At 42.6% G+C, this 14218-nt stretch overlaps 1 protein-coding gene across 4 annotated transcripts in view; it reads right to left on the bottom strand.

Moving 5' to 3' along the window:
• Positions 1-13883, bottom strand: part of map3k7 (mitogen-activated protein kinase kinase kinase 7) — a 167986-nt gene extending 154103 nt beyond the window's left edge. For all 4 annotated transcript variants that reach the window (XM_063033250.1, XM_063033257.1, XM_063033277.1 and 1 more), the window contains exon 1: positions 13607-13883. In XM_063033250.1, the coding sequence (XP_062889320.1) occupies positions 13607-13684 (78 nt within the window). In that variant the 5' untranslated portion in view covers positions 13685-13883. The remainder of the gene's footprint in view (positions 1-13606) is intronic.
• Between the last annotated feature and the right edge of the window lie 335 nt (positions 13884-14218).

Below are 14218 nucleotides of genomic sequence, written 5' to 3'. Positions count from 1 at the left end.
GCAAAGCAGAGGCATGATCGCTTCTCTTCAAAAGTTAAATACTGGTCTGCATGTTACTAGTACTAATAATTTTCAAGCAGAGGCTCCTAATTTAATTTTGTTGTCTTTTAATCCAGGAAAGCCAGCTTTTAAAAGCTTGGTAAATTCCAAAGCATTAAGACAGTGTACATGGACCATTAAAATGGACACATATGGTTATGCATTTAAAAAGTGATTTTATTTCCTTCACTGTGGTGTTTTCCTAATCAAGAGTATCTTCAAATATTGTACTAAAACTAACCACAAGGAGGTGTACAAAAGACCAAAAGAAAAAGGAATAAACCCTTGGGTTATTGCCAGGATATAAGACTCCAGCAGAGAACATGGTCACGTATATCCAAATCTGGAGATTTGTATGTTTGAGACCTGACAAATTTCAGCTAATCTGAGTTTTAAAAAAATCAGAGAAAACAAAAATAAACTATATTCTAAAATCTTATGCAAAATGTATTAATAACAACAAAGTTGCTCAGAAGTGAAGCTGGGAAAAATACATATTTGGACAAATACCAACACAAGTGTCATTATACTCAAGAACAGTTCTAACGAACTTTTAGTTTAATGTGCATTGGAAACAAAACTCCAATTACACATCACAGCCAAAAGGTTTAAGGATTACAAGTGTATAAGATAACTTTACAAAACTTGCTTAAAGCGGACAGTTGTCCAAAGCACTGATTGATAATTGCTTTGGTTTAAGGTAAAGTGATAAATTTAATCAATTTTGAGAAGTTGAAGTTTTACAAACACCCAAATTATATAGTTTTGGAGGCCAACACTAGGAACCATCCGGGATCTATGGCGCAGAGGCCTGGGTTTAAGGTCCCAGTGGTGGCAGCCCGGTAGGCGTCGTGGGCTGAACCCCCTCAAGATTATGCAACATGTGTCCCACCAAAACCTTCGGATGACTGTGACAAGAACAAGAAGATTCATGCCGGCACAGATGTTGCCCGGATTAACAAGGTCCGTGCCAATGGTTGGGGAACCGGCATTATCTGACAATAAATTAGTTACCAACACAGCCATAAATGTAAAAAAAATACATATACACAAACACACATACAGTGCCGATAAAAAGTATTCATCCCCCACCTTGGAAGTTTTAATCTTTAATTTTACAACATTGAATCACAGTGGATTTAATTTCTTTTTTTTTTGACACTGATCAACAGAAAAAGACTCTTTCGTGTCAAATTGAAAACAGATCTTTACAAAATGATGTAAATTAATTACAAATATAAAACACAAAATAATTGATTGCATCAGTATTCACCCCCCCCCCCTTAATCCAACCTACCAACTGATCACAATTGGTTCAGAAGTCACATAGTTATTCAAATGGAGGTCACCCGTGTGCAGTCAAGGTGTTTCAATTGATTGTGGTAAAAATACTGCTGCATCTGGAAGGTGAGCCAGTGCCCTGGTAAAAACTACACTATAAAGACAAAAGAACACTCCAAGCAACTCCACAAAAAGGTTAATGAAAAGCTCAAGTCAGGAGATGAATGCAAGAAAATTTCCAAGTCACTGGATGTTCCTTTGGTACAGTTGTTAATCATCAAGAGATGTAAAGAATATGGCAAAGCTGTAAATCTGCCTAGAGCAGGCCATCCTCAAAAACTGAGTGACCATGCAAGAAAGGGACAAGTGAGAGAGGTTACCAGGAAACCTAATGACACCTATGGAAGAGTTGCAAGCTTTACCTGAGATGGGTGAGACTGTACACACAAATGTAGCATAGGTGCCTCACCAGTTGAGCTTTATGGCAGAATGGCAAAGAGAAAGCCATCATTGGGGGAAAAACACTTGCATGAAATCTCAGCTAGAGTTTGCCAGAAGGCACATCTCTGGGGGGACTCAAGTCAGCTGGAAGAAGGTTCTATGGTCTGAAGACACTAAAATTGAGCTTTTTGGCCATCAGACTAAAACACTATGTTGGCATAAGTCAAACACTGCACATCATCAAAAACACACTATCCTTACCACCTTACCATGAGGCATGGTAGTGGGCTGAAGCATGGTGGTGGCTGCATCATGCTGTGGGAATGCTTCACCGCAGCAGGTTCTGGAAGGCTTGCGAAGGTAGAGGGTAAAATGAATGCAGCAAAAATAGAGGGAAATCCTGGAGGAAGACCTGATGTAATCTACAAGAGAATTGTGACTTGGATGAAGATTTGTTTTCCAGCAAAACAATGACCCCAAGCATAAATCCAAAGCTACAGAGGAATGGCTTAGAAACAACAAAGTTAATGCTCTAGAATGGCCAAGTCAGAATCCAGACCACAATCCAATTGAGAATTTGTGGCTGGACTTGAAAAGGGCTGTTCACTCATGAACCCCATGCAATCTGACAGAGCTTGAACAGTTTTGTGAAGAAGAATGGGGGAAAAATTGCAGTGTCCAGGTGTGCAAAGCTGATAGAGACCTATCCACACAGACTCAAGGCTACAATTGCTGACAAAGGGGCATCTGCTAAACAGTGACTTGAAGGGGGTGAGTAATTATACAATCAATTATTTTGTGTTTAATAACTAATAAATTTAGCTCAATTTGTAGAAATTTGTTTTCACTGACACGAAAGAGTCTTCTGTTGATCAGCGTCAAAAAAGACGAATAAAATCCACTGTGACTCAATGTTGTAAAACTTAAACATAAGAACTTACAAGCAGGTGAATACTTTTTATAGGCACTGAAATATAAATGCTACATGTACAATCAGTAGTCAGTAATACAAATAAAAAGCCTCCCTTCAAATTCTAATTGTGCAATTTTATCAGTAGAATATCAATATGCAACAGATTGTCCAAATGAGATTAACCAGAAATGGTCAACAGAAATTAATGTATCTTTAGATTTTATTAAGATCCTTTCTAATTGAAATTAGTCCAATATACATTGTACTTTCTAAAACTATACCCAAACTCAGCCTGAGTTTTGCAACCTAATGTTAATTTGAAAGATGTGGAAATTGCTCCATCATTAAAATGTCTTAACTTATCTATACAAGTCACTTTGCTTCTCCTTCATTCTACCACACATCTTTTCACCTTTTGGACTGACAAAAATACATACGAATCCCAAGCGATATCCTACGTGGCATGTAAAGTTGTTCTGTTATTGGATTGTTTGTAAGCATTTAATCAAAATGTATTGAATACTTAAACATTAAATTTTATAAATCTACAATATAATTTGAATAAAATCATGAAAGAATTTAACACTAAGAATATTTGTCATTGACAATATGTAATAGCAAGATGATGTTGAAATCAGGTACAGGTCGACCTTCACTAATCCGACGACCTGTAATCCGGTTCCTCCGATAATCCGGCACTGATTATGTGTTGTGATGATGTGATCCTTCTATAATTCAAGATTTTCACTAATCCGGCACTCCTCAGGTCCCAATGGTGCCGGATTAGTGAAGGTCGACCTGTAATGATAAAGTTAATTCTTGTGTATAATTTCTTTTTGTACCTAAAATAATCTGAAAACTTTAATACGTAATTTTATACTGATAATGTGGTTTGAATAACAGTTTTAATTCCATGCAGTTGGGTAGAAAAAGAGCGCAGGATATGAGCAGGCCATATGCCTCCACAGGTTGACTCCTTCACTCAAAAGATCTCGACTGATCTTTTCTTGGACTCAAATTCATTTTCCTGTCTAATCCCTATAATTCTCTAATCCTGTGTAAACTAATAATCTGCCACAACCTTGAATATGCATGACACAGCATTCACAGCTTTCAAGTTAGAGAACTGCAAAGATTTATGACCCCAAAGAAGAATTCTCTCCTAATCACAGTATTAAGCAAGAAACACTATCCTGTGACTATGCCACTGAATTCTAACTTTCTCCTCCAAAGGAATCATCCATTTGGTACCTGCTCTCCAAAAAAAATCTTATTTTTCAATTAAATTACCAGTCATTCATCTAAACCCCCGAACTAAAGTCCCAATCAGAATCACTTTACTGCCAGTATTTGAAACATACCACTGATTGTGCTTCAGTGCCAAGTACAAAACAGAGTGCAATACCATAAGACAACACAATAGCAACCAACAATTTACAAAACAACAGTGCAAACAGCCATGACCAATTCACATTTAGCAGAATGGTCACATGCCCAAATGTCAATAATCAAACTAAAATAAATGTGAACATATGAACAAACTCAATTATCAACAGACCATTTAACTCGGGGGTTCTCAACCTGTGGCCCACAGACCCCTCTGTCATCGGTAAGGGTTCATGGCATTTTAAAAATAAAGGTTGGGAAGCTGATCTAATGGACGTTGTGCAGTGACAGGGTAGTACAATGAGTGAGATTTTTCAGTGATTCTTTTTCATTTTTCCTCAGGCTTGCACCTTGGGAAGTAATTTAGATGTTAAAGTGCTACCCTGCCCAATCATCTCCTCCCTCACGTCCATTTAGGGCCCCAAACAGTCCTTCCAGGTGAGGCAACACTTCACCCACAAATCTGCTGGAATTGTCTATTGTATTTGGTGCTCCTGATGCAGCCTCCTATACACTAGTAAGACCCATCGTAAATTAATGGACTGCTTCATTGAGCACCTCTGCTCCATCTGGCAAGAGCGGAACTTCAGTTGCCCAACATTTTAATTCTGATTTCCATTCCAACAAGTCAATCCATGGTCTCCTCTTGTGCATGATGAAGCTACCCTCAGGATGGAAGAGTATTCCATGTATTCCATGTGGGTAGTTTTCAGCCTGGTGGCATGAATATCAATTCCTCCTTCTGGTAAAGAAATTTTCCTTCCCCCTCCCCCTCTTCTATTCCCCACTCTGGTCCTCTTGCCTTTTCCTACCTGCCTATCACCTCCCCTGGTCCTCGTTCTCTTTCCCTTTCTCCTATGGTCATCTCTCCTCTCATATCAGATTCCTTCCTTTCCAAGCCTTGACCTTTCCCACCCACCTGGCTTCACCTATCATCTTCCAGCTAGCTTCCTTTTTCACCCCCCCCCCACCTCCCGCCTTCTTATTCTGGTGTCTTCTCCCTCCCTTTCCAGTCCTGAAGAAGGGTCTTGGCCTGAATAGCTGACTCTTCATTTTCGTAGATCAGAATCAGGTTTATTATCACCGGCATGTGACGTGAAATTTGTAAACTTAGCAGCAGCAGTTCAATGCAACACATAATCTAACAGAGAAAAAAAATAAACAAGGAAATCAATTAAGTATATTGAATAGATTAAAAAAATATGTAAAAACAGAAATACAATAAAAAAGTGAGGTAGTGTCCAAATATTCAATGTCCATTTAGGAATTGGATGACAGAGGGGAAGAAACTGTTCCTGAATCGCTGAGTGTGTGCCTTCAGGCTTCTGTACCTCCTACCTGATGGTAACAGTGAGAAAAGGGCATGCCCTGGGTGCTCGAGGTCCTTAATAATGGACGCTGCCTTTCTGAAACACCGCTCCCTAAAGATGTCCTGGGTACTTTGTAGGCTAGTACCCAAGATGGAGCTGACTAGGTTTACAACCCTCTGCAGCTTCTTTCGGTCCTGTGCAGTAGCCCCTCCATACCAGACAGTGATGCATCCTGTCAGAATGCTCTCCACAGTACATCTATAGAAGGTTTTGAGCGTATTTGTTGACTTGCCAAATCTCTTCAAACTCCTAATAATGTATAGCCACTGTCTTGCCTTCTTTATAACTACATCAATATGCTGGGACCAGGTTAGATTCTCAGAGATCTTGACACACAGGAACTTGAAACTGCTTACTCTCTCCACTTCTGATCCCTCTATGAGGATTGGTATGTGTTCCTTTGTCTTACCCTTCCTGAAGTCCACAATCAGCTCTTTCGTCTTACTGACGTTGAGTGCCAGGTTGTTGCTGTGGCACCACTCCACTAGTTGGCTTATCTCACTCCTGTACGCCCTCTCATCACCACCTGAGATTCTACCAACAATGGTTGTAACGTCAGCAAATTTATAGATGGTATTTCAGCTATGTCTAGCCACACAGTCATTTGTATATAGAGAGTAGAGCAGTGGGCTAAGCACACACCCCCGAGTTGCACCAGTGTTGATCGTCAGTGAGGAGGAGATGTTATCACCAATCCGCACAGTTTGTGGTCTTCCGATTATGAAGTCAAGGATCCAATTGCAGAGGGAGGTACAGAGGCCCAGGTTCTGCAACTTCTCAATCAGGATTGTGGGAATGATGGTATTAAATGCTGAGCTATAGTCAATGAACAGCATCCTGACATAAGTGGTTGTGTTGTCCAGGTGGTCTAAAGCCAGGTGGAGAGTCATTGAGATTGAGTCTGCCATTGACCTATTGTGGCGATAGGCAAATTGCAATGGGTCCAGTTCCTGCTGAGGCAGGAGTTCAGTCTATTCATGACCAACCTCACAAAGCATTTCATCACTGCCGATGTGAGTGCTACTGGGTGATAGTCATTGAGGCAGCCCACATTATTATTCTTAGGCGCTGCTATAATTGTTGCCTTTTTGAAGCAAGTGGGAACTTCCGCCCGTTGCAGTGAGAGGTTGAAAATGTCCTTGAATACTCCCACTAGTTGGTTGGCTCAGGTTTTCAGAGCCTTACCAGGTACTCCATCACAACCGTCCGCCTTGCAAGGGTTCACTCTCCTTAAAGACAGCCTAATATCGACCTCTGACACTGAAATCAGTCATCAGGTGCAGCAGGGATCTCCACAGCTGTAGTTGTGTTCTCCCTTTCAAAGCGTGCATAGAAGGCGTTGAGTTCATCTGGTAGTGAAGCACTGCTGCCATTCATGCTATTGGTTTTCGCTTTGCATGCTGCCTGGTCTGCTGATTTCCTCCAGCATCGTGTGTGTTACTCTGGACTTCCAGTATCTGCAAAATGTGTTGTTGTAGCAATCTAGTGAACCCTTCTTTCATAACTCCAAAACTATCTGCAAATACATGATCAAAGACCTCACTTTTGCAGCAAATCTTCCTACTTTTGTGCCTTTTGACATAAATGCGAACACTTAATTGCCTTCCTTATTACTTTTGCATAGCTACGTTCTATATTTGCCTCTTGTTAGAGAACACCCAGATTCATCTGAATACTATCATTAGAATCACATAATGTAATTATTGCCAATAACTTCCTCTTTTTTCCCCAGTATGTTCCAAGGCCAATAGGTTAAAACTATTGTTATGTTCTTTTAACAATGAAAGTTTGGCTGAGTGGTGCCATAACGACAACCTCTTACTCAATGTCAGCAAGACCAAGAAGCTGATTATTGACTTCCGGGGAGGAAACTAGAGATCCATGAACCAGTCATCATCACAGGATCAGAGGTGGAGAGGGTCAGCAACTTTAGCAATTCCTTGGTGGTGTTATTGCGGAGGACGTGTCCTGGGCTCAGCACGTGAGTACAATTACAAAAGAAACATGTCAGGGCCTCTACATCCTTAGGACCTTGAGACTGGCTGTATCATGGCCTGGTATAGAAACACACAAAATCCTACAAAAATTAGTGCATACTGCCCAGCCCATCAGAGGTAAAGCCTTCCCCACCATTGAGCTTATCTACAAGAAATGCAGTCACAGGAAATCAGCGTCCATCCTCAAAGGCCCCTCACCACCCAGGTCATGCTCTTTTCTTGCTGCTGCCATCAGGAAGAAGGTTCAAGAGCCTCAGGACTCACACCACCAGGTTCAGGAAAAGTTATTACTCCTCAGTCATCAAGCTCTTGTACCAAAGAGGATAACTTTGCTCAACCCAACACTGAACTGATTCCACAACTAATGGAAACAACAGGAATTCAGTCCTGACAAAGGGTCTCGGCCTGAAACGTCGACTGTACCTCTTCCTAGAGATGTTGCCTGGCCTGCTGCGTTCACCAGCAACTTTGATGTGTGTTCCACAACTAATGGACTCACTTTCAAGGACTTCATCTCATGTTCTCAATATTATTTCTTTGTTTTTGTATTTGCAGTTTGTTGTCTTTTGCACACTGGTTGAAAGATCAAGTAGGTATGGTCTTTCATTGAGTCTATTACGGTTGTTATTCTATTATGGATTTATTGAGTAGGTCCGCAAGAAAATGAATGTCAGGGTTGTTTATAGAAAGATAGAAAACCTACAGCACAATTCAGGCCCTTCGGCCCACAAAGCTGTGCCAAACATGTCCTTACTTTAGAAATTACCTTGGGTTATCCATAGCCCTCTATTTTTCTAAACTTCATGTACCTATCCAGGAGTCTCTTAAAAGACCCTATTGTATCCGCCTCCACCACCATCACCGGCAACACATTCAGACACTCACCACTCTCTGAGATTTTTGTTTTAAATTTACCCGACATCTCCTCTGTACCTACTTCCAAGCACCCTAAAACTGTCCTCTTCTGTTAGCCATTTCAGCCCTGGGAAAAAGCCTCTGACTATCCACACCATCAATGCCTCTCATCTTATACACCTCTATCAGGTCAGCTCTCATCCTATGTCGCTCTCAACCTATTCTCATAAGGCATGCTCGCCAATCCAGGCAACGTCCTTGTAAATCTCCTCTGCACCCTTTCTTTGGTTTCCACATACTTCCTGTGAGGTGACCAGAACTGAGCACAGTACTTCAAGTGGGGTCTGACCAGGGTCCTATATAGCTATAATGTTATCTCTCAGCTCTTGAACTCAATCCCACAGTTGATGAAGTCCAATACACCGTGGGATTGAGTAGAGTTATTGACCCCTTCCTGTTTCTAACTTCTACCCACAGAGACAGTAGACAATCCCTCCATGACTTCCTCCTTTTCTGCAGCCATGACACTATCTCTGATCAACAGTACTCTTTTGCCTCCCTCCCTGTCCGTTCTAAAACATCTAAAGCCTGGCACTCAAAGTAACCGTTCCTACCCCTGAGCCATCCAAGTCTGTAACGGCCACAACATCATAGCTCCAAGTGCTGATCCGCTTTGTTCATGATGCTTCCTGCATTAAAACACACAAATCTCCAACCATCAGTCTGAGCGTATCTCTTCTCTATCGCCTGCCTATTCTCCCTATCACACTGCCTACAAGCTTTCTCTATTTGTGAGCTAACCGCCCCTTCCTCGTCTCTTCAGTTCAGTTCCCACCTCCCAGCAATTCTAGTTTAAACTCTCCCCAATAGCCTTAGCAAACCTCCCCACCAGGATATTGGTCCGCTTCGGATTCAAGTACAACCTGTCCTGTTTGTACAGGTCACTCCTGCCCCAGAAGAAGTCCCAATGATCCAGAAATCTGAATCCCTGCGCCCTGCTTCAATCCCTCAGCCACGCATTTATCCTCCACCTCATTCTATTCCTATACTCACTGTCACGTGGCACAAGCAGTAATCCCAAGATTACTATCTTTGTGGTCCTGCTTTTCAACTTCCTTCCTAACTCCCTGTAGTCTGCTTTCAGGACCTCCTCCCTTTTCCTACCTATGTCGTTGGTACCAATATGTACCATGACCTCTGGCTGTTCACCTTCCCACTTCAAGATATCGTGGACGCGATCAGAAACTACCATCCATGTTTCTCTCCTGCGTCCACAGAATGGCCTATCTGACCCCCTAACTATAGAGCCCCCTATCACTGCTGCCATCCTCTTCCTTTCCCTACCCTTCTGAGCCACACGGCCAGACTCTGTGCCAGAGGCGTGACCACTGTTGCTTCCCTGAGGCAGATCCCCCACCCCAAACAGAGGTACTTATTGTTAAGCGGGGGGGGGGGCAACCACAGGAGTACTCTCTTGTATTTGACTCCTGCCCCTTCCCTCTGTCTGTCTCCCGAGATCTGGCATTCAGATGGCATTTTTTCTGCATTCTCTGGAAGTAATAGTAATTGCAACACTATGATACTTGGAATATCACTAATACAAGACTCCCAATGTGTGAAACACACAAGAGGGCTAAATATCTCAAACCTGAATGGTAACACAAATGAGCACTGATGTCCCTGATGTCAACTGAGCAATTGATTAGATCCAACTTTGGTAATAATCTGTCTATCAAATGGTATCAAGAACAAATACTGAAGATAAAATTCCCCTTTTCAGTTTTCACTGAAACAAATGCTATAATGAGGCCACAGAGGGAACATTGTATAAAAAAATCTGCATTTGTCAAGCAGTTGTAAGACCGTGTTACAATCCTGTTAAAAATTCCTTGTTACTGTATATGTTCACTAAGCCAAATATATCTGGCTTTTAACTTAAATTTACTACTAGACATATTTTGTTGGCATTCATTTTGCACGGAATGGAATTTTGCAAAATTCAGTAATATTTTAAAAACTGGAACCTGTATTAGCACTGCAGAAATGTCCTACCTCAAACTTAAGTTAATAAGGCTTGATATTTTAACTGGGCTTTGTTTTGTGAAATTAAACTATTAAAATTTATTCAGAAATTGTATCGTGTCTAAAAAGAACAAATTTAATCTCCAATCCAAACTAAATTAATCAACAAATCCTGAAGAAGGACCTTGACTCTTTATTCCTCTCCACAGCTGCTGCCTGACCTGCTGAGTTCCTCCAGTACTTTGTGTGTTTAGATTGGAAGTCAGGGATTTATACTGGATAAGATTATGAAGACATGCAGTCCTCTTTTATTGTCATTTAGTAATGCATGCATTAAGAAATGATACAATATTTCCTCCGGTATGATATGACAAGACTGAAAAAACTAACAAAACCACATAATTACGACATATAGTTACAAAAATGCAACAATACGATAACTTGATGAAGAAGTCCATGAGCACAGTAGCTGCACATGAGTTCAGTCACTCAAATATCCCACATCTCACGCAGACGAGAGAAGGAAGAAAAACTCTCCCTGCCATGCCCGACCACAGTCCGACTCTGAGTCATCCGAAAACTTCGAGCCTCCGATCAGCTCTCTGACACCAAGTACTGAGCACCATCTCTGTCCGAACGATTCGACCTCAACCTCAATTAGGGGCAGTCCAGGGCACCTGACCATAACTGCTGCACAGAGACCTCTGCTGGAAATCCATTTCAGGTAACTATAGGCATCCGTTAGTCTCATGGATTTGCGCCTTAGAAGGTTTCCAGGGCGCAGGCCTGGGCAAGGTTGTATGGAAAACCAGCAGTTGCCCATGCTACAAGTCTCCCCTCTCCACAGCACCAATATTGTCCAAGGGAAGGGCACTAGGGCCGATACAGCTTGGCACCGGTGTTGTCGCAGAGCAGTATGTGGTTAAGTGCCTTGCTGAAAGACACACACTGCCTCAGCCAAAGCTCCAACTAACGACCTTCAGATCGCTAGACCGACGCCTTAACCACTTGGCCACGTGCCATCAGGTAACTAATGGGTTGGACTTGGTAGTTTTAAGATTAAAGCACCTTGAGCCACTATCTGAAACATCTTTAATCTTTATCAAGTGCAGATAAGTCTCTACCCAAGATGTGAAAGGTGCTCCTTCCCTCCACTAGCCTGCAGGTCACCCTTGGGCACTGCTTAGCCTGCCACAGTCATGTGAAGCCATGGGAGCAGGTGGTGCATATCACAAGTCCTGGTTACGTGACCAGTGACACCAGGCAGACAATCTCTTAAGAGTATTGACAATGGTTGGGGTTACTCTCCTTGTAAACACCACCCAGAAGAGGCAATGGCAAACCACTTCTGGTATGACATAGCATGTATTGATGATAATGATAACCATTCAATTTTGTTTTTAGTTTCCCCCCAGGTTAATAATAGGGTAAGGCTTACTAAGAAGAAATCATTCTGAACCTTCTATAGGTTGTCTACAAGAACTTGAACACAGCTGAAAATTTGCTATCCAACCAGCCAGGGTTGCCAAACTTTTTTCAATGCGATAGACCCCTATCATTAACTGAGGGGTCTGTGGACCCCGCATTGGGAACCCCTGATCTAGACAGCCGATGAGGATAAAGTCTTAACCTCATTTTTATTTTATGTTTCTGAGTTAACAGTTAGTGACTAGGGTATACTCGTGCATTCAAAAGGTAAGATAAATATGAAAATTTTGGTGCATAAATGAACTTCTTGCTCACTTTACCATGCATGGAATTAAAATAAAACTTTAACTGACCTGTTATTTATGGGCACCATAATCATCATGAATTCCTGATGGTGTAATGACATTTTTATGCATGCTAGGTACAATTAATGCAATATCATTTTAAAAAGGACAACGAATTTTTACGCAATGGGGGGCAGAAAGAATTGCAGCTGCTAAAATTCTGAAATGAAAGGATTTAAGTGGAGATGGTCAGCAAATCAGGTGGCACCTGATGAGAGGGAAAATGCATAAATGCCACAGGATGATGATCTATTGACAGATTTGTTCTGATGAAATGTCAACCCCTTCATAGTACCCTTTCCCACCACCAAGGAAAGGAGCTGAGAAAGGACCAGGAACATCATGAAGAATTCCACTCACTCCCATCAGGTATGAAGCTACATCCGTGCCAGGACCACCAGACTCAAAAACAGTCCCCAAGCAATAAGGTTGATCAACATCTCCACTTGACCAACCTACTCCTCCATCTCTACCAGTTCCTGTCAGTTACCTGTGGACATACAATCAATATCAGCTGTGACCATAAGATATAGGAGTAGAATTAGGCCATTTGGCCCATCAAGTCTATTCCTCCATTTCATCTTGGCTGATCCATTTCTCTCTCAGCCCCAATCTCCTGTCTTCTCCCCGTACCCCTTTATGCCCTGACTAATCAAGAATCTAACAACCTTTGCCTTAAATATACTCAATGCCTCCTTATAACCTGTCGCCTTATGTGCTTTTTATTGTGTTATCTTATTTTTTTGAGCTCCATTAGATCTGGAGTAACAATTATTCTGTTCTCCTTCAAACTCGTGTACTGGAAATACCATCAAACAATCTAGAATCTCAGTTCTCTATTCTTATTTCTAAAATTTAGATCTTTGCATATCAAAGCTTTGTCGACACTCCAGTTTACTTCCTCAAATACAAGTAAACATTTCAGTAATTTGAGCTGGCAGTTTACACAGACTACTTTTTGAAATCTCCAAGTCTGTTAGAAAGCATCAAACTTCAGAACTAAAGCTCATCACGTCTTGACAGGTCTTTCCACTGCCAGACAGCGTACACAAAACACATCACAGATGCATAAACTTGGGAAAATATTAGTTATGAAATCGTACGGCAATAGTATTGAAAACAGGCGAAAAGTTTCAAATATTCCCTTGTGATCAAAAGTGATCAAAATAATAGAATAGAATAAAACCCAATTCGAATTTTAAAGATACTTGTACAAGTGGGGTGGGGTGAAAACAAACATTCCTTAAAAGTGCTGCTTAACATAACAGCAATGTAATGAAACTCCGTAATTCTTTTATTGCATTGAGATGATCAAACCAAGCAACACAACACGAATCAGGAGGGATTGTACCTTCCAGTAACCTGTTTACAATCTAATTAAAATGTTCACCACTGGACTTTAACCCGTTTCCTGACCCTCCTAAGGAGGACAGGCCGGGGGCTGGGATGAGCTACCCTGGCAGGCCCTCCTGGGCTAGCTGCCTGCCTGTGGCCCTCACTCTGTCCCCCCGGCTCTCTCCCACTTCTTACCTCCTCCACATCGATCTCATTGTAGTCGATCTCCTCGAAATGCAGCGCTTGCGGGTTATCGATGATCTCGGCCGACATCCCTGCAGCGGGGGATCGGGTCGGGGCGCCGGCCGCCCTGCCCTGCCCCTGCTGCTGGGGCTCGGCGCCGCTGCAAGTGTCGGAGGTTGCTGAGGCCGGTCGGATGGCGGTTGCTGCAGAGCTCCGCTCCCACCGGCTTCACCCGGCATTTCCGGGGTTAATCCGGCCCGCAGACATCCGGGGACCGCCGCTGCCTTGCCGGAACTGACGTCGTTGGCTCGCGCTGGGGAAGAGAGGGAGAGTTCGGGAAATCAGTGCGCGTGCGCTGCGGGCCTGGTAGCTGTCGGGTTATACTGCGCGTGCGCCGGGTGCAAGCGGACGGGACTGAAGCGAGTTCGTTCGCCGTCGGAAGCCTCGGCGGGACTGAAACGCATGCGCAGACTCTTCGGCGGCCGGCATGTGTCGCGCGCGGAATTTGAATTCGAGCGGTGGGTCGGCGGGAGCCTGGAGCTGCTCGAGCGACGGGGAACGCCAGTCCCTGCTTCTATAAAATAATTTTCTTTTACATCATGTTATTATAAAGTGCCGCGCAAT

Source organism: Mobula hypostoma, chromosome 2, assembly GCF_963921235.1.
Source record: "Mobula hypostoma chromosome 2, sMobHyp1.1, whole genome shotgun sequence".
In the NCBI taxonomy this organism is placed as follows: Eukaryota; Metazoa; Chordata; class Chondrichthyes; order Myliobatiformes; family Myliobatidae; genus Mobula; species Mobula hypostoma.
Note: the sequence above shows the minus strand (reverse complement) of the source record. Positions and strands in the feature narration are given on the sequence as shown.